The sequence below is a fragment of the Aptenodytes forsteri genome, unplaced genomic scaffold (assembly GCF_000699145.1).
Source record: "Aptenodytes forsteri isolate BGI_AS27 unplaced genomic scaffold, ASM69914v1 Scaffold582, whole genome shotgun sequence".
NCBI classification, from domain to species: Eukaryota; Metazoa; Chordata; class Aves; order Sphenisciformes; family Spheniscidae; genus Aptenodytes; species Aptenodytes forsteri.
In genome coordinates, this window is record NW_008795675.1 from 794652 (window position 1) to 816667 (window position 22016).

General features: G+C 35.4%; 1 protein-coding gene across 1 annotated transcript in view; it reads right to left on the reverse strand.

Moving 5' to 3' along the window:
• WDPCP (WD repeat containing planar cell polarity effector) overlaps positions 1 to 22016 on the reverse strand; it is a 110093-nt gene that overhangs the window by 82271 nt on the left and 5806 nt on the right. Inside the window, exons 6-8 of the mRNA XM_009282602.2 lie at positions 12744 to 12858; positions 8922 to 9055; positions 4277 to 4468 (exon numbers count right to left, since the gene is read on the reverse strand). Coding sequence (XP_009280877.1) covers positions 4277 to 4468; positions 8922 to 9055; positions 12744 to 12858 — 441 coding nt within the window. The remainder of the gene's footprint in view (positions 1 to 4276; positions 4469 to 8921; positions 9056 to 12743; positions 12859 to 22016) is intronic.

Below are 22016 nucleotides of genomic sequence, written 5' to 3' on the forward strand. Positions count from 1 at the left end.
CAAAATTGATCATCATCTTTATTCTGTATTATTCATTGAACTTTTAACCCAATGTGACATCAAGGATTTTACGTTCTTTGCACTATGTGTGTGAGAGGTATTTCAGCTATTCAGTCACACACCGTAGATGTTTTTCTGAGTGCTACAGTAATTGTAGGATAGCTCACTCAAAAAATCTGCTGTGTTTATTTCACAAGTTTGAGGCACAATGTAGAAGCAATAACTATTAAATATTATCTCTTGGGAGAAAGAAAAACAATATTGTCTCTCAGGCAAATTATTTTTTCCACAAGGTTGAAGTATAATTTCAGTGATTCGCACTAGCACTAAATGGAGTGAAAATAAACATGGCAAAGACAAATGCAAAGTACTACAGTAACTGAGCCCTGGCATCATCACCTCCTGTTAATTTATGTTTGCAGAATAAAGTTCATGTTGATTTTAACGTGGCTTTCTCTCAAAGCATTTAATCCAAGGATGATTTCACATCAGATCCTATTTATTCATAGCAAATTGTTTGAAATGATTTCTGGAAGATTCCTCTTCTGGTTTTGAAATCAAAATACCAGCATTATCTCCACAGGGAGACAATTTAAATAACATCCTTGATCATCGGTTCTTTAAAAAAGAAGAAACAAACAAACCCCAAATAACTAAATAAATACATTGGAGAATGGATGAGTTTACTGGAGGAAACCAATGCACGAAAGAAAGCAGACAAAGGTTCAACAGACAAATACTCCTGCAGCAACATGCATGCATGTATATAAATGTACATTGCACACCAAAGCAAAGTCGTATGTTAAAGAGAAAAGCACTTTTATTTCTTCAGGGGACAATTCCTCACCAAATCTTACAGCATTCAACACCGTAAATACTGATCTCAGAAAAAAACCAAAGGGAGTAAGACAAGTCAAGATTTGCAAGGAAAAAGTTCTTTCTGTTTTTAGAGGAATAATGTCTACCTTTAGCCTTAATAATAGCAAATGTTAAAACATAAAGCCACACAGCACAATTCAAATCAAATTTATAGTGTATTTAAAATGCAGAATGTATTTCCTCCATTAAGTTGAAAAGCTGCTTAAGTACACAATACCCCAAACACTGCATGTGCAGTGTGAATCATCCCAATGCAGAATGTGTAGTTACAGGATATTATCATGATGAAGGGTTGAGTTGCCTTGTCCCAGAGCTATTCCTGTCCTCATCCTAATAAGCACTCTTCTGTCGGGCAGCAAATATCACTCAGAAAATTCTTCCAGGGAGGAAGTAGTATCACCCAAGTGCCCCATTTACCTTTGCTCTGCCACAACAATAAGAGTGTCAGTAGCTGGCAGATCTTTTTGTGGTTTTCGTAGGTCAGCACCAAGGTGCTGTAGAACGGCTGTGGGTAGCACCCATTCATTTCCTCGGGCTTGGTTTACTTTTTCATAAACCCAATATGCCAAACAGCTCTTTACAGGCTAGACATTCAGCAATTCCTGCTTTTCTCTTAATTCTAGATAATAATACTGTTTTATCCAAGCAATACTACTATTTTCAAGTAAAATGTTGGTGGTATTATTTTACTACACTTCCTTTTGATAAATGCTCCAAACTGAATCAGTTCATGCTTCTCATTCTTCTTCTGTTGACAGTAATCATTTATTGGGAGAAAATTCATATTATTGGTCAAATATGATAAATATGGATCTACTTTCATGTGTAACAATGGCATGTCATGTTTATATTCCAGGTCTATACCTGAGGAACACTACAAATGGTAAGGGAGTAGAGGCAAAGAGGCATATAAGCATGCTTACAGAAACACTGTATTTTTGTGGTATCTGACCTAGAGAGTAACTGTTTAGAAGCTGTCTAGAAATGCTAAATACATTTTTGCTCATGTTTAAGCTATCAAATGACCCTCAGAAGTTAAAGGTGTTAAGTTAAAGTTCCCCTCCAAGACTCTGTAGGGGAAAAATGTACCTCAGTTAATTGCAGATTGGGGGTTGACGCTACTTCTAGAGCTGCTGGGTTATGACATCCCCCATCCATGCACGGGAATTTAACTATTGCCCATAAGGAGTGCTAGAGAAATCAAGAAACAAACAAACAAACAGTACCATAGGTTACATGTCATGGATACATAGGGGAAGTGTACAGGCAGAGTGTCTTGAGCCTTACACAGCAGCCCACTGAGCATCCAAGAGATAAGTACGTGGAACAGACTAATTGGCAACCAGCAAGATAGTTTGTTATCTATATATGACTAAGTTTTCCATAGCCCTAGCATAGTGCTTGGTATTTTATTGACAAATACAGGAAAAGAAATTTCATCTGAAGATCTCAGAATTAAAACAGACAAGTACAGGCAAAGAATCAGAAAAGGGAAAGCAACCGAACAGTTAAATTTAGCAGTTCTGCTTTTAAAAATAATTTTCTTATATTTATATTACAATATGGGCTAAATTAAAAGGATTATGAGTTTAGGCCTAAAGGCTCAGTTAATGCTTATTATCATTATTGTGTTAAGTACCAGTGATGTGCTTGGGACTATACTAGACAGCCTCAGCCCTGAGCAATTTAGAGTCTAAACCAGAAAAGGATAAAATAAGGTGTATTGAAAGATGCAGAGCAATGCTGTAATTTGGAAATCTCCCTATAATATATAAAATGAAATGGAGAAAGCTTTAAACTGACAAGATGGTTTCTGTGAACTTCTTAGAAGAGACGAGTCTCTAAAAAACATCTCAGAAAATAGAGATTGCAAACTGCTATGTTGGCATTAGCAAGCTTTCTGGAAGACGTGGGAAGGAAACAAAAGGTACGGGAATGTCACTGTCAGAACCTAGACGTATGGAAGTCATGGTAAGAAATAAGATCTGATATGTTACTGGGATGAAAATTCATAATATCAAACGAGCACAGGAACTAGGCTGAAAAAACTTACAAAAAACAGACGCATGTTTTAGCTAAAGAGTAATTTTTATATGTGGTTGGGCATAACTGCAGGGGGAATTGAGAACTGCAGGTGTATATCAGGCAGAGGAGAGAGATGAGTCAAAGATGACCGCTAGTGGAGAGAGGTCAATTGAAAAGAAGTAAAGAAGGCAGAACTTGAGGTAATTTAAACTTAAATTCTACAGTGACTAATGACTGAAATAAGAAAGAAAAGCTGTCTCAACTACCTTTTCTCTTTTGATTTCAATATATAGAAAATCCCAAGGGAAAAAACCCTCACTGAAATTAATATTAGTTATCAAAGTAATAATTCCAAGACATAAAAACATTTACATCTTCCATAATTAAAGAGAACAGGATGTTGTTTATAAGAGCAGCTTATTCTAAAATGTTACTCAGGGTTTTTCCCTAAAGGGAAATAGCCTGTAATAGCTACTCCAGAACAGCTATTCCACAGCTGATCCTCAAGTTTGTACTCTTCTCCCAAAGTCAATGCCTTTTTAGTCCATATTAGTAGTGGCTTAAGCTAAACTAAAAATAAAACTCCAAATACAGGAGCATCTATACAAGATGCTAGTCCAGAACAGCTTTTACATTTTAAATTCAGGCTCCAGTTCTTTTCAGAGTATGCCCAGACAGCTTCATTTTTAAGTTTTTAACCTAAGAAACTGGATTCAAATATTCTTAAATAGATGAAATGAAATAAAAATGAAATAGATGAAATGGAAACGTCTGCCTAAAATGGTAAGGTAAGCAAGTGTCAGGAAGAGGGTCAGCTTATAGCCTTGTTCTAACTTGTAGCTTACATTCCCACCTGTAGATGGGGAATTTTCACTTTAAGGAAAAAACTGGTCCCTGATTTGATCAATACTCATAGCAACAATTTAAGCAGCATCTGGGCTAACTAAAATTTTATAATAAAACACTTAAAACAGATGTAAAATGCCTATCAGTTAACATTGCAGACAATGTAAAATAATTGCATTAGACAAGCGTGCAACAGCTACAGTTTCTAACTCAGATTAGAGTTTTCCAGTGGTAGTCTGACACTTTTATTTTCACTGTTAGCAGCTCCAAAGCTATTCCATTATAAAGACCTAACTTCCTTGCTACATTTCTCAGATTGCTAGTTTTGATGTAAAAATAGTAAACATACTAAATAAGGTGCTTTTTTCATTAAATAATGAACCTTTGTTTTTAAGATTAGAATGGCTGAACTTCCTTTCTTATGCTTTTATCATATCTGTTCTTTATATCTACCTGAATTTAAGTTGAATAATTATTTCTTTAGCAAATCCGAAAAATCACGTAACAAGAGAGTTCAGCACTTTACCTCCAATTTGCCATGTGCACAGCCTAAAAGCAATAGGTTGGCTCTGTCCCTCTCACAGGAAATAGGAGACCAAGGCCATGCTCCATCACTAGTTGCTGACCACCAGCAAATGACCATATCTTGCATACAGTTTATTGCCAGGTGACGTTTCATCCTTCTACCTTCCGGTCCAGGTATATCAATATAAGAAATCTGATGGAAGAAAAAATGCAGGAAATATTTGAGGTGATAAAATAGCATAGTAGGAGCAATTGGGAGCATTTACTATGGATGTGTGAAAGAGAATGTATATATACACAGAGGACTGCGTACATATATCTTCATATAGGCTGTCTGTAAATGTAAAAAATATCTCCTCAGACAGAAAAAGACATGCTCACGCTTTTATCTATGGGGAGGGGATTGGGAAGGAAAGGAATGTGAGTTAAGAAGGAATTTACTGCAATGACTCCAATCAATACCAAAATGTACAGTCATGGTTGCTTGACAGCATCGACCTACACATAGGATTTAAGCTTAGCCATATTAAATGACAAGTTCTGCAAAGCTGACCAGGGAGCTAAGGCTAGTGTTTAAGACATAATCAAATATTAAATATATTCTACAGTGTTTGAGCAAACATATATCTTCCTTTTTCCTCCCTAAATTAAGGAAACCAGATACAAACATCCGCTTTGCAAGAGAATATATACTTTTCTGCATAATGTGGATGAGCTACAGCATCATGCGTAAAGTTTATGCAGCTCTTGAGAATTGTGCCTCTTTCTCAGGAAGGATTTGTGGAATTTATTATTCAAACTCTGTTATTTTGGAGCATGGTTATTTGAAAACATGAGCAGCGCACCATCTGGGTGACACATGCCAAGGAAATATAGATTGCACCGCATTTCTGCTTAAGGAATTAATGGAAGGTTGATAGCTAGGGGAAAAAAAAACTATCTTGCCATTGCTGGTCAGCAATAATCGAACCACTTTCTGGGGATTAAGCGCATGGCTAAGCCTACTGGACCAGACACTAGCAAAGGGCAGGGGGTCTTCTTATCAGAGAAATGCTTCTGGAGCCAGTCTCACTACATGACAGATTGCTTTCATATTCCTGTCTGCAAGGCAACAAAGGATGGCAGTAATGCGATAATGCCAGAGTGCAATGGGTGTTAAGAACCCGTTGCATTTATGTATTGTATTTAGTAAATAATCAGGCTCATCCAAATTGTGATCTCACCACTCAACCAAGGCCATTAAAATCAAGGTTAATGCTTTAATAATCCTTTGCTGTTTTTTATATGGTCAAAAAGAACCCTTTTCTATTTGCATGGTCATAATATTATTGACCTCTTCATCCCCTGAATACACATCAAAAGAACTGAAATCAAAGTAATTACCAATGTTGTTCTCTCATGGTAAACATTTAACTCCTTGTACTGTCTCCTCCTTCAGTAAATTGAAATGGATTAAAAAAACCACAGATGGGAAAAACTTGCAAAAGGTCAATATTTTCAGAACATCCTGTGTTTTACTTGTCAAAATACTCTTTAGAAGTGTAAAGATAAAACATACATAAAAGTTAACAGGTAGCTGATACTTGAATTAAAACTATATATAAATAGTTAATTTGGTGACAATACATTTATTAGGATGGAAAAACACAAATACTTTCACAGATATTAATTAGTGCTGTATTGCAGCATTAATTGTTCATAACAATTTCACATGTAACAACAGCCACAAATCTTTTGTAAACCTTTACATCTTGCATTAGACATGGCACTTTCAAACATGGACTAAATCCACTGAGAAAAGGCAAATGATAGTAGTTGTTTTTATATTTTGCTGGTCTTCAAGACTGTAGTGATTCATACAATAAGTCCTCCTTTCTTTTTTCAAAGTATAAATAAAATCCAAGGTGGTATCATTTAGAAAGGAAGAGGACAGAGAAAGTAATTCTTCCATTTAGGTATGTATTGTGTAAAAAACCCCAAATTTTGGATAAATATCAAACTGTGAGGAGGAAAGCATGGTTGACTTGTTCTTATTATTAATAGCACTCTGGCAATCCTGTACTGCCTAGCATTCCCTGCCAATTTTGCCTACCATGAGGCTGGACAGTGAACAATCTGAAGTTGCTTCTGTCCAGGTATCAAAGACATTACAATGTAAATATGACAGAAATTTAATTGTATCATTACATATGATTGTAAGCAAGCATTTTCCTCATTTTAGAAATGGGAATTTAAACCCAAATACTACATACATTTCTCAAGGCTACACCAGAAGTCAGAGGAAGAGATGAAGGCTACAGTCAAATTTCCTGAATCTTAGCTCCATATTTTAATCCCATGGTAGTTTTATACCAGTGCAAGCTACACTTTAATTCAATTTCTCTTGGAAAAATAATCAACACTAAGGAACTGTTTTTTCTAAAGTGTGTATTGCTACAAGTTTGCACATTTGCAATTGAGGACCATCTTTTGTTTCTTTTGTTACTACTGATAGCAACACTACTGTTGACTGTGTCTGTGATCTTTTAGCTTTTGTAAGTTTGACCAAAAGCAGCCATGAAGAACTCTAATTCAATGCAGAGAGCTGACATAATATTATTGCAGTAGTGAATAATACTTTCTGCTGGCTCACACTGGTGCAATTTTGAAGATAATAAAAATTATATTTAGCTGCAAGCCTCACACAAAAGAACATTCAATTAAAAAATGCAAATACCTTTTTTTGGCTGGCAAAGAAATAATCCATAGTGATTCCCACTGATTTCAAGAGAAAGCAAAGTTAACATTGAACATGGAGGCGTTTCTAGAAGCTCAGCTGTGTCAGCAAAGAACTGAACATAACAACCCTATTAAGGAGTACAGCAGATATTTCTGGTTTCCTAGGGCAGAGAGAGTTTTCTATGGATTAGGCTTTCCTTCTTTCCCAAGAAAAACACCATAATCATTAGATCCAAAATGTGCCTAGCAATACCCAGAATGAAAATATATTTTCTAAATATAAATTAAGTACGGAGCTATGGCCCTCACTATTAAATGATGAAGGCAGTCTTCAGCTCACCACAGCTTCTTCGTTAAAGTGTAGAGCTATTAAAAAAAACCAACCCATACGACAAAGCACAACCTTAACAAACAGCATAGGCCAGGAGGCACAAGCACACATCATTTTAAAGTAAACTACGTATCAGCTCGGTTCCTGGTGAACAGTGAACTGTCTCAAATCCACGTTATAGAGGTTGGATCAATCTCGCAAACACAAGTCACTGCTGAAAAGAGGCCCTGAACTGAAACAGCCTGGAAAATGTATTAGATATTCATCTTAGCAGAAGGTATTTCTACCAAGCACGTTAAAATGTAATATGGCAAAACTTAAATTAAACACATCCTTAAAAAGCTTGCTTTGCAGATGCAAACTCCCTTATGTGAGGAAGCAAATTACTGAGGAGTTGTCAAGGGGAAAATATTTGCTAGCACAAGATTGTTTTCCTTAAGATTTATCCAGTCTGAAATAAATACAAACTCTCTCTTTTGCTTACTACATCTTTCTACCTTTCTTGGGCAAAGGCTTGTCTCTTCTTCATTCTTGCAGTGAATTGGATGCAGCCCCTTTCCTACTCTGCCTGTTCAAAGTTAATTGCCTTTGGCTGGTTATTTTTTCATGCAGTTGTAGCACCAAGCACTTCCACCTAAGGTCAACCACTGCCCTGATGTCAAAGAGCTTATGGTTGAAATAAGTTATGTCTACACAGCCCAATCCATCCAAGACACAGTGTAATTCAGCTTGAGATGAGCTGGTTTCTACTGACATCCAAACCGGCTAGTTTAAAGCCAGCTCAGCTACCTCTAGACTACCTTTCAGCTACTGCTGTGACTGTGGTATAGACAAACCCATACATAAAGGGCTGGAAAATCGTAGTATTTTAATCTTCACTGTGTAAGTAGTGAATTGAGATACAGAGGCACCAAGTCACTTGCCTGAGGTCACATACACAGTTTGTCAGTGGTGAGAAACTCAGCTTCTGTACCTTGAGTCTTAGCTCAGTGGCTTAATTGTAAAACCAACTCTCCCAACAATACAATTACTGTAACTAGAGGGAAAATTAAGATTTCTGCAAAGAATTACAACGTTCTTGGAGCTCAGACAGATGACTGAATTATCATAACTTCATGAGTTCGTGTATATCAGCTGAGCCATAGTAATTGACCATGTGTGCGTTTTTAGCCCACAGCAAACAAGAAGTAAAACACATTAGCTTAAATCTTTTACACTGAGGTTTACCATTACAGATTTTGCTTCATGCTTGTTAGATGCTGAGAATGTGCAAAGGGTCAGTTACTGCTGCTCAACTGACACAAGGTAATCTGTTAAGCAGGGGTAACTCAACTGTCTGTCTGAGCCCTTAACCTAAATACAGTAGAAAATTGGATCCCTCTTGGCATGGTATTTTAACTCATTAACTCAGAATGCCATGTAATTTTTTTTGACTTTTCGATAACTGCCGGTTTTAGAATTTGAGCTGTTCTGATCAGTTATATAAAGGTTTGCAATTTATACTGCTCTACGGTATCAGCGAGTACCAGTGATTCATAATGTAAAGTTACTGCAGTATTTACAGTCACCTGCTATACAGCTATATTTACAGCTATACCTTAAAGTCCAAACAAGAGAGTTTTTCCAGTCTTTTGTTTACATCAGGAGAATCCATCTTCTTTGTAAACTGAATAAAGCAGAGTTGGTTATGGTCCTCAAATGACAAGATGATGAAATTGTCTGTAAGAACAGCTGAAAACCAAACAAAAATTGTCACTGCTGTAATACCTGTTTCTAGTAACAAAACAAATTACCGAACCCTTCCAGTGAGACATTGCAAAAAGCAATTTTTTCAAGACAGTGTCTTAAATATTACACTGAAGCCTCTGTAATCTCCTAAAAGACATCAACGTGTCATCCTGCCAGGACCTTCTTGGAAATGAGAAATAAAGCCTAGGGAGTACTCCGATTACATAAACATGAATAAATTATCTCATATCAAGTTACCATACATTCAAATATATGTTTTATGCCCTTCCACATTCATTTTCATCTCGGTTCAGCCTTCAATTTTTTTTTCTTATGGTAACATCCACCAGTATTTTGGAAATGCACCTAGCATTGCTTGTGTTAAGGACGATAAATGCAAATTAGCACTTGAGGTTTATCTGGTATTTTGACATTGTAAGGTTCTGGGTGCGGCTGCAGACACCAAGGAGGCTGTTACATACAGGATTATGCTTTAGAGGGGTTATGAATTTGTTGAAAGCTCCACATGGGGGTACCCAAACAACACAGGTAACCAAGATGGAACAGACTCCCATGGAGTCTAGAAAAGTGCAGTGGAATCCCTGTTGTTATCATAAAGAGGTGCTAGACCAAAACAGTTCGATATAAAAGTGAATAACTAATTTGACAATGAAAATTAATTAGACAATAGTATCTAGGATTTTTCACAAGTGTTTTCCAGTTATTCAAGCAGTGCCCACATTTAAAGAGATGTCTGAGAATGAAGTGAGTCATCAGGGTAACTAGTACCAGATCACTGAAGAACTGTTAATGAGAATCAGGTTTAAAGTAAAGCCAGTAAGCTGTTTTCAGAAAGTAAACTCAGAAACCTCTGCTAAAAGGAAAATGCCAAGTAAAGTGGAACTGGATTTAAAAACAAACAAAACCCCGTGGAACAACCCCTGTAAAACAAACAAAAAAAGCATTTGTGACTAATATCCTAGATTCTTAAACATATTTTATATATCCTTAAGTAGATTGACAGTTTAGTCTTACATATAAGCAGTGAAAACTGGCTACTCAGCTTTGCTTTGGTCTGATTTACAACCAATTTTATTTTCCAATAGTCATGTACTGGCACAGCTCTGAAGTATCTGGTATGCAAATACTAAACAGTAAAGTTTAAAGCCAAATGACTGCCTTTGAAATGTAACATTTAACACTAGCTTTTGAAAAAAAAAGAAATGGTGATAAAGTATCTAACATGGTGAGTTAGAAGCTATAACTGAGATCCTAAACACACATGAAAATTCAAAGCCACTGAATATAGTATCATCAATATGTACACAGTTAAAATATTTTGATATCCTCACAGACATAGTTTACATTAAAGATGACCTACAGCACACCTCAGATGCTTCTGAAATTTGTTTTTGTTGAAGGAAAGAAAGCAGGATTCAAAGATCCCTGGGCAGGTGTGAACAAGACTAGCAGTCCCTTGATTTTCAGTATCCGTGGTTGTCTGGGGCAGGAGTGGAGACCAGATCGGCATGAATGCAACTATGGGCATAGACCATTATTCAGAGAAGACCCATATGCTGTAGAGTCAGATTACCCTAAAAAGGCAGGCAGTGTAGTTAATATTCTACATACTAGTATTGCAAGACCTCAGTGCCACAAAATAATTTAGAAAATGAGAAATACTATTTTCTTTTAGGAAAGCAATTTTTCTATAATTTCTAATTAAATTTATTTTTTTAATTTTGCCTATAAATAATAAAAATCAGGAGGACTTTATTAGAGGTAGGAGGATTATAAATGCAACCTTAATTCTGTATTTTGTGCACACAATCTGACCTTTATTCCAAATGTTAAAAGGGCATGCTACTCTGAGTTAGAATTACAACATTTCATAAGTAATTTTGGCAGATTGTAATCTTACCCATTTCTACATATACACAATTGTTAAAATAAGAACTATTATTGTTATACAGACTTCTTGTATTAAATATAGAATTTCTTTTGGCCAACTTTATAATCACAACCCTAATTCCAACCTAGATTTGGAAAGACATGCAATTATGTCAGATTAAAGTAAATTTATTCTAGGACAACATTATGTCATCGTTCTCACATAAGGATAGTTCAGTATAAAAATTTGTATTTTGAACGCTATTTGTGTGGGTAACAAAAGTATCATCTTTTGTTGTTCATGAAAAAAAAACACCACACCTTATTGCAATGACAGATATTGAGGGTTTTGCTTTTACTGAACAGAAGCAGTCCTGTTTCAGCTTCAGACATGGGTATTACCAAACATGGAGGTTTAAGAAATTCTTGAATAAGTGGAAATAAGGACAAACCATTATATATAAACATTATTTATAGCAGTTTGAGTGGTATAACTGTAGGAAAACATATTTGTTGCTTTATTATTGCTTTAGTTGTAAGCTTTTTTAGTTAGCAGTACTTTTTTTAAAAAATACTTGTATTTCTATGACATATTAAGCCAATGTAAGGCGAGATACGTATAATTTAATTATATATTTATTATTTATGAGTATTTTTTAAAAGACAGAGTATTCTAAATAAGTTCTACAAACAACTTCAATTTGGGTATAACCTTAGCTTCCATGCTTTCCTACTTTTTGTCCTGAAAGTATGAAATCCTCCCTCTGGAAACAGAGGGCAGAAAAATCTGAGATGGAATTAGTAATCTAGTAACTTAAGTAAAGAGTGAAAAAGGAGTCAAGACATTAAATGTGTTTTACACTCTCTGTGTAATTAGTTGATAAAAAATGAGGTTAGGGTTAAGTTTTTTGATGCTAAAGATTCTACTAACATAGTTATATTAATATTATTTTTCAAGACTACACTACAATATACTGATAAGAAAAGATCAGAGGGACACAGTATTGCAGCTTTTTAAATAACCAGGCCTATATCTATATTCAATAGATGCCTGGGTATGGAAAATAAATCAATAAAGATCAAAGCTAAATCTAGCATATATTCTTATTAAAAGGATGTAATTTGGGTCTACTTTTTAAGAATTTCGAAGATAATGCACATGTAATTTGGCTCACACCAAAATTCCATATTCTTGATCATGCAGATGCCAGGATACTGACACCTGGTTGGGTTCTCAGTGGAGCTCTCTAGAGACACATTGAAAAAGCTATAGTCGTACTATAAAGCTGTTGAAAACTAGTACATTTTCATAAGTTTTCTTCTGCATTAAACTAAAACTTCATTTTTATCAGTCACTAGTTAATAACAATAGTGAGATTCTGGAAATCTAGAAACTAAAGCAGAACACCTCCATATAACTAATGTTATCCAGCCTTTTCTAATAAGTAAATATTTTAATAACTATCGCATGTAATTAATCAGTTGGCTAATGTTTGGTTCTGTCCCATTTTCCCACTTATGAAATAAACATGACAAGTTCAAATGGCATGTTCACAGTGATTAAAATGTGTAAGAGACTGAATTTTAGAAACCCATTCAGTATTTGACAAGCCTGAAAACTTTGATGTTAAATATTATTCTTAAAGTGTTCTTAGTCCTGAGGGTTGTAACTATGGCTTTACATGCAATTACTTGTTGTGTTTGCAAGTCCCCGGTGGCAATAATTAGTCTACCTGTTGACATACTGTTTCTCTACTCTATTGTTAATGTAGGCAATTGATTTGCACGTGGGTGTAATTACCATCACTGATGGTGTCGGAGATGAGCTTCCCCACCAGGGTCCTGTCAATCACCACTTTCTCCAGCTGTGGCCCAGAAAGGCTTAGGGACACCAATATACCTGAGTGAAAGAGGAGCTAAATCCAAATAGTGAGAAAACAAGGCATCAAGAATCATTAATAAAGTGAAACGTTCCAAGGTACATATTAGCAGCTGTCCATTACGTAGTAATTTCATTTTCAAAATTATCAACAAGACTTATCGTTGATGTTAAAATGTCGTATAATGACTTTGAAAGCTTTTTCAATGAAAGGGAGAGGTGTAATATGACACTGAATTATACAGGTATAAGAATTACAATTGCTGAACACTTGAAAAAGATGCATGCTAAGTCCCCAAATGTTGCAGAAAAATGTACTGAATTAGTTTGTTAAAAATGGAGATAAAAATTCTGTCCCGAATGAGTAAAGGGATGACGCTGATCACTCTATCATCCATGGACCTGATTTTTTCTGTATAAAATAACTGCATAGCCTGCATGAAGAAACAAATAAAGTTGGGCTTCATGTAATTTTATATTATTATCACAGATTAAAACCAGCACCTTTTTGCTGTCCTTGTTATTTCTGATAATTCACATCTTGTTTAACTTAAATAATGATGCCCTACCACAGTGATAGATGTGGGCTCCTAATAAATCCATATACACCTTAGCACAAGGTTATAGATGTCTCTCTTAGAAAGAAGGAATTTAAACCATTGGACAGAATAGTCAGAGGCTTATTTCAGAGTTAACTGAATATTTCTGCCTAATTAATCTCAATTAAATGATACATATAATCTTGAAGACTAAGTCACAATACTTATCAGCTCCTTCTGACGCCGTACCTTGTATGAGAGAGAGAATGCTCAGTGGGAGGAGCTATGAAAACCATTTCTTTTTGCATAATTAAACCATTAAACTTAGTCATTTTCTGAATGCAACTATTACAGCAAAGAAATGCAGAAAATAAACCCCATAAAATTCCCTGCTCCATTGTGAGTTGACCTCACTTTGCCAAGTTACTCCAGTAGCAGGAGTATATGAAAAGCTTTATTAGAGAGAGATTGTTTTCTTAATAACATGGTAAAAGATAAAGTCAGGGGTTTATAAAAAAGATTTCTGACCATATTAATTGTTTAATTCATTGCCAAACTTGGGTTCTACACAAACCTTGATGTAAAAACAGCGAAAAAATCACTACTGTGACTTTGATCTTCACATGCAGTACTGAAAACACAAGTGTATTTTAATTCATCTTCCAGTGCCACCTCTGATCCTGCAAGCTGCTAGACTAGATGACCTCAGTGTGTAAGTTAAAGTTTCAGGCCAGCTCTCATTCCTGTTACATGGCAGCAGTTCTGAAGGACTCATTCTGGCAGCTAGGTTCATCTCCCTCTAATCAGTGAAAAAAAAAAAAAAAAAATCATTATTCGTTCAGCAGAGGCTATACCAGCCCTAAACTTGCTGAACAATCTTTTCTGCCAAAGGAATCCTCAGTGGAAAGACCATTGCAGAAACGTACAGAGGGCTCACCAAAGGCCAGAAGTCTGGGACTCCAGCTCCTACTTCTATCTAACAGCAGATTTTTAAAGAAATCTCTGTGCTTTTAAAAAAATTACTACTAAAGAAATACTTGCTCTTCTATTAGGATGTGGCATAAAAATCCCTGTTTGTTTTATGCTAGAGCTGTGAGACAAACGTGGTTGCACACTTTTTAGTACAACACACTTGTACATAAACACCAGGTGAACTTCCTTGCAGTGAGATCTACTGGATTGTAGTAGTACAATCCAGTACCGGGGGACAGGAATGTAGTGATCTAATTGAGCTTGCCTCTTGTGCAATGCTCTGCTCCCAATAATTCAGCTATGAAAATTCTGTTCTACATATTTTGCTATATTACTATGCTCTCTGTAGCAAAGAACAGGACAAGCATATTTAAATAAATTACCTTCTTGCCCTGACTAATATCTTTAACCAACATTTTTCCAATCTATCTTCCTGTCAATTCACAGTAGTTTGAAAAGAAATTCTAGTGACATCTGAAATAGAAAAAAAAAAAATACCTGTGATGTGAAATGAATTTGTTAAGAACAACTGATCATTTCCCATCCTGCCAAAGTCTAATCATTCATTCGTTTGATAAATATATATAGTCAATGTTTCAATATTCTCTGTCATGACAGATGTCCTTTAAGGTTTTGTCCTAGTAAAAATGTTAGACACAGTTACACTCATGCAGCTTTTATTACAATCTTTCAAAACTTCAATTTATCCTTATGTTGAAGTTAAATTGTGATTTTATCTAATCTATTTCCAACTAGATAATGTTAAGTCCAGCAAGGTTTGACTACAGTTAGCTGTAATTGTCCGAAGAACCTAGTTGAAAAAGTGGGGGTTGAAACCAGAAGTTGACAAACTACAATGCAAGCAATGATCAAGCAAAATCACATAAATACTCTAGAAAGATCAGTTCTAAATTAATGAATGAATATCAGCCTGCCAGAGAAGGGTAAAACACCCCAAATCCTTCAGTGTTTTGTGCCAACAAGACAGCTGGTGCAGTCATATAAATAAACTCTCCAATTCGTGTCTTCCTCAAAGCCTTTGCTTGGGAGCTATGTTCTTCCCTCAGAAAATGTTACTGTAATGGTAGGTTGCTCCCATGCTTCCTTTTCTTGCAAGGAGCAAGAAGAGCATCCTGGAGTTAACCTGGGAGAATAACCTAAGTGAATCAGAAGTCTGTTTGTAGCTTCTAGGTTTACCTGACAGAGTAGGGATATATACCACCCATCCAGGTAAAGGGGAGAAGCAAAACACAGGAAAAAATGTGTTTTGATCTGTAGATGGTCAGTGATCTTGAATGATTGTGTTATTCAATGAGGCCACATGCTTGTCATTCTGCTGACATCTAATATGTCCATCCGACATGCTGTATAGAGACATGCTTGCAAACTCTTAACTTGAGAGCAACAAATGAGGTTAGGATTCTGTAACTCTTAATTGTTTCACAGTGTATTTCACTTTATGCCTATATGTTCATTTCCTGGTAATGACATATATCACACCTGTTACAGAGCTAGAATAGAAATCTATGAAAACTGCTCCAGTGTATGATGACAAGACATTTATATAAATATAAAATATTGTTCTAATGGGTGTGCTTTGCTTTGCACCTATGAAACTAGTCATTAAACCAATGCTATGTATTTTCAATATTGCATAGATCTCTCTCGATGCTATCAGTATGGCATGATAGAACGACAGAAAGTAGGTAAAAATAGTATCATTTCCACGGCTTTTATTGTTTCTCCCTTTGCGCTCCCTCCTTCTTTATTTTTACAGTAAAACATTCTTTCCCATTATTCTACACAGAAGTTTGAGATATTTGGGCAAAACTTAAATTTTAATTTAACAAATTTTTGCTATAATAACTTACCATGGTTGGTAATATACCTGTGCTCCACAGGTTTAAGTCCTTCCCTCTAGGAACTTTAGAGTCTAAATTTAAAAAGTACATCAGAGACCTTACACACTATATGGCCATGTAAGGTCAGTATCTCTTCCACTTCGCTTTAAAAATCCTTTAGATTAGAATTGGGGCTTGTTTTTAAATCGTTCTTAAAAGTTTACCACGAAATACAAGTAAGTATTTAAATAAAGCAGGGAAGTGGTTGAGTCACCATCCCTGGAAGTATTTAAAAGATGTGTAGATGTGGCGCTTAGGGACATGGTTTAGTGGTGGACTTGGTAGTGTCAGGCTAACTGTTGGACTTGATGATCTTAAGGGCCTTTTCCAACCTAAATGATTCTATGATTCTACAATTCTGTATTCTCTTTCATCAAAAATATTCTGTAAAAGAGAAAATATTTATGTGCTCGAATTGGAACTTCACTATTTCACTTCCTTACTTACCATGTAGTCTATGCAAAGACTGTTACATGATAAGAAGATTTAAGTGCTGTTATACATAAGCTTGCATAGTTAAGCTCATATTTTGGTGGATGGGAGCAATCCAATCATAATGAATATAAAGCAAATGGGGAAGATTGCAAACTTGGCTTGAACACAGATACACAATGATCCAACTCCAAAAAGTACTGCTCAAGGGAATTGCCCATCATTGCTAAAGAATAAAAGCAAACGTAAGAGGCATTATTTACACAAGGCATGAAGTCATTCCATCTAACTGATATCAAATTAGGGAAAGAAGCTCACAGTAATGAAACACATCACAAATTTTTCAGACTGAAGTACTGTGATGTGAAAAACAGAAATCAGAAGAGTCATCTCTACAGCTTTAACAGTCTCAAGGTATTCCTAAACAAAATATGAAAGCATGACTTCATACCTATAGGAAGAATAGGCATAGCCTTTGTACTTGAATGTAGTCCGAGTAAAATGTTTGGGCATCTGGTCATTCTACATGCTGGGAAGGAAGGGCCGCTTAATTTCTGTGTTACTGAGGAGTTGAATATGAAGACTTTGATAGAAGGAATTACGCACTTTGTGTGCCAAGAATGGCTCTCCAATGAGCAAGAAAGACATAAGAAGGAGCAGAGAATACTCAGGGGACGACTTAGCCCTTCCCTTCCCCAATAGCAAAGCGCTCCAGTATGTATTCGAGTTACTATTTATTAAGGACTTAAGTACAGGCTCACGACTTATGGACTTTAGTAGAACTTAAGCATGTACTTAAGTGGATTCCTTTATCCTCGGAAGCCTTAGCCCTTGACTCCTCATTCATGCAGCTTAGCTGCTTATCAGCCCTTCTACCTAAAAAGATACCTGCAGAGCAAAGCCAGGATTTGCTTCTATCTGATTAAAATTGGAAGAGAAGGAAAATATGCCTGTAAAAAATATTGCTGCAAACTGTTTTCCCTTACAGAGCCCAACCAACAAAGGAATATGCAAAAGGAGAAAAGAATTGCAAAGCATTTCTTGTTCAAGCAGGTTCCCAGGGTTTTTCCCCACCTCTTCATTCCAGATTGCTTTCTTAGCCACCCTACCGTAATTACTCTGTTGCATGCCTTATTACAGATGAACTTATTGTTGTTACACGTTACTGTTTCACAATAATCAATGCATTTGTACTTCTAGCTCCAAATCTCTACAACCACACAACACATTAATGGCTGTGATCAAAAGCAATCAAAACAATTTAATATGAGGGCAGTGTACCTCTTAGTAACTGGTGATGGGTACTAGCTTCTCATGTATTGTAGCCAGAATGTCTTGATTTTGATATCAGATGTGCTACTGTATGTCACCACGTATCTTGCTAATTCAGTTTGCTTATGGGCATTGTAGCTGATATATCAAGCCGTGTCAGCAAATATTGCTGTGTATCTCAATTCAGAATCCAGTTCTAAGTATGTCAATGATGGTAACATAAAAACCATTCATATACGTATGTAAATTGCAACACAAATCAAGTTAAATCAAATCAAATTTAGCAAAGAATATAGACATCTTTTTCATTAGCAGGTAACAGATATGATTCACAGCTGTTGTTTGGCTTTTATACTATATAAAATAATTCAGTGTTGGCATGTGTTTAGTTCTACATCGTAATGCAAATGTAAAACTCAAAAAAGTTGGAAATCAAATGTTTCGGCTAGATCTCATTATTTTTTACTACCTTATATTGTAAAACCAAACCTGAACCAATGGCATCATTTCATAGGATTGATTTCATGATTTTGTGGCAAAACTTAAAAGCATTCCAAAGAATTAGAGAAGGAGACCAAGAGGAAGGGAAGCAGCCAGAGCCGAGTTGAGTAAACTCAACAATACTGATAAAATTAATTCCTTAGATTATTACTCCTCGGCAGGGAAAGCCGAGAAGTAAACTGTTTATTTAATTATAAAAAGTACAGTGGCATCTTATTGTAAAGACTTCTTGTCTTTTTTTCCGTCATCCTTCTTTTATGGTCTATTTATTTTATTTTCCTTTGACATCAACTAACTGAAGATTACAGGATTATTTCAGCAACTCATCACAGGTCATCAAAGTTGGGGTTCAGAAGTACCATACAGAAATGGTGTGCATTCAGATCCTATTGGAACAAGTAGGAACAGAGCTAAAGAAAAGACCTCAGTCCTTTAGGGCTCAACTAAGCTCTTTTAAATAGGAGAGCAAGCTCCTTGACAAAAATCCCTGTACAGTCTAGGTTATGTTTACATCAACTGGCACATCACCTATTTCAGAAGCTCTAAGCAGTACTAGAATGTATACTTAGGACTACAAAAATGAAGGTCAATGGATTTTTTTTTTGCAATGGACAAGGAAGTAAATATGAAACTTCTAATGCACTGATTGTATAAAAATAGTAATAGGAGAAATTTTGATGTATAAAATGAAACATCAAGAAAGGTAGAAAGCTGGGCCAGCATTATAGTAGTTCTAGGCAAACTCATCTAGAAGAGCCAATTTTGAGAAATACATTCATACAATGGACAAGATAATCTCCATGCAAACTAACTAGATTTTTCATTGAGGCATATGCATGAAGTCTAATTGGTCATTTGCACACAAACAGTTAACTTGACAGCACACTTATTTCTAGCAGATGCATGTTTAAATTTATAGCCCACGATTTTTGCCTGTGTGCCAGTTAGAAGCTGGAAGTGCTGGAGGAAGCAGTGAGGGATTAGGAATAGTGATGTTTAGGTGCCAGAAGGCACACCAGCGGCAGTCCTATGCTTGTTTTTCACAAAATCTGAGGGAACTCATACTACTCTTTTAAATGATAGTCTTGTTATCATTGTATCACCTTTCAGATTTTTTTTCCATTTGTTCTGTCTTGCTAAAGGTACAACAGCCATTGAGTTTTTGGATAGCATATTGTTATTACAACACAAAGGGACCTCTTCCTGGTTCAGCTAAAGATATGGCAGATTCAATTACACAGAACATTTATTGAAGAATGTGATGGCCGTTAACTATTTTAATTTCTATAAATGAATTTATTTGACACTGTATTGCTACTAAAACTCAAAGAGCTAAAAAAAAGATACTATAATTAAACCATATACTCAGATTTAGCCTAAATCACTGAAAATTATGGCAGTCAGGGTAATTCACTACATGGTCTCCATGCTGTTTGTCTGACATTTTGCTTTCTATTACACTTGAAAGTTAATGCAAACATGGACTCTTCTTTTTCCACTAGCAGCTGCTCTGGTATCCATCCAAAATAGCATGTGAATACAGCTGTGCTATGACATAGATCACACCATTATGTGATAAGCACTTTCTGCTGAAACAGTTAATTAGTCTCCTACTTAAAACTAAAAAATAAATGTACAACATCTTTTCCAGAAGCTTCGGAACATTTGTATCAAAAAGGGAGAGTCCAGCTATTCCTGCAAAATGTTCAAAGACAGATGAGCAGCAGAAAAACAAACCGTTTGACATAAAAATTGATAGAAGACAACTTTTCTGTTCTAGACTCTCCCAAATTATTCATTTTTCTCTATTTTACTTTCATTTGTTGGAGAGCTTATATTTTCAGGAAGACAGAAAGTGGAATAACACAATTGTTTTGGCAGAACATTCTAAACCCTGTTGGGAGACTCCAATTATCAGCCATTATTTTATAAAAAAAATCTTGTTTTGTGATTGAGAAACCAAAAGCAGAATTTAAGGACAGAAAAATGACTATGATTTTTATCTATAACTTTAACTCTGGCTATGTTATAAGCTATACAATCACTTATACTCTAGCTATACAAGCCATCTAAAAAAAAAAAAAAAATATTCAATTTATCAAGCTACCCCTTTACATGATTCAATCCAATATAGAGCCAGACCTAATATACTAAGATAAAACCGTCCATCTCTCTTCTTTCCCATCTTGTACAAGAAATAAGTAAAATTGCATGTGTCTCCTTTTTGTTTATGTAAGCCTGAAACTACTTAGAGGATGCTAAGTCAAAAAAAAGATTTTTATACAGAATTGATAGTGAAACAAAGGTGTTATATTATAAAGGCAGGATGATCAAATTTTGGCAAGAAGTTCACTGTTCCAAAGCATGTATCGGTAAGGAATGCGGGCGGATGCAGACAGATGGGAGGGGAAGGAAAATGATAGAGGGAGAATGGACGGGAAAAGCGAATGATGAGACAGCAAACTGGGAAGCAGATGAATACACTCATGGCTAATTGACTAAGTATTTCTTAACCAAATTCCTTTCCTAATCAGAACAATAATAACAGAAAAAAATGAGTCCTCTAAATTAGCATACAATTAATATTTAAATCCGTTCTAGAAGATTAACATTCACAGATAGATACTATGTAATCGGTATGCGAATGATATACATTTACTAGCGATAATATCTGATAGGCAAATGTAGCTTAGACAACAATATCTTTATTATTGATATGAAAAGACTACATACTATTTGGCATGTCAGGTATTTAAAAATTTTGCTATTCTTAAAGAAATTTCTGGATTTCCAGCTGTCTAATGTTCGAATATTTAATATTCATCCTGCTGACACACATTTGGAACTACATGAATTAGAAGAAAAAAATTATGAATCTGAAAAAGCATAAAAGTTAGAACACAAAATTTCTTTTTAGAAACAGTATTAGTAATATTTACAAGTATTGCCCATGCCAAAGCAGCTTCAAATATGATGCACATTCCTCATGAACAATGAAGACTGCAGAAACTTATAAAATACATTAGATATGTTTTTCAGAACAAGCTTGTGATTAAGGAGCTAGAGCACGTGTCATGTTCCAATCTCCCACCTACCCTACTGTTCTGTATTAACGAGGATGTAAAAGGCTGTTTCTTGTATACAATATGTGGAACTTATATAGACAGAGAACATAGCCACATGTGTGCCACATGTCACAATATCTTTTGTTCCATAACTTGATTAACGATCTAGCTGGTTTAGTGTTATAGCTTCCCTCCCATATTACAAAGCACAAAGTAAAAAGATTTGCGACAGACATGTAAATAATTAAGATATAAAAATGTAACATAACATAGATTCCAGACCTGTCTACATATTTTAACTGCTCCCTTAGCCTGCTATTTTAAGGTACAGGATGCTTTCAGTTTCCCCAAATAATAATAATCTCACAAAATCAGGGCCCTTTAATGTAATTTTTCTTGCTGATAAAAACCAGATTTTTGTTTTGTAGCATCTATTTCAGGTTAGAAATTTAAATAAACATAATCTAGGTAACAAGAGCCCGTATATTAAAAAAACCCAATGATTTTCTGTGT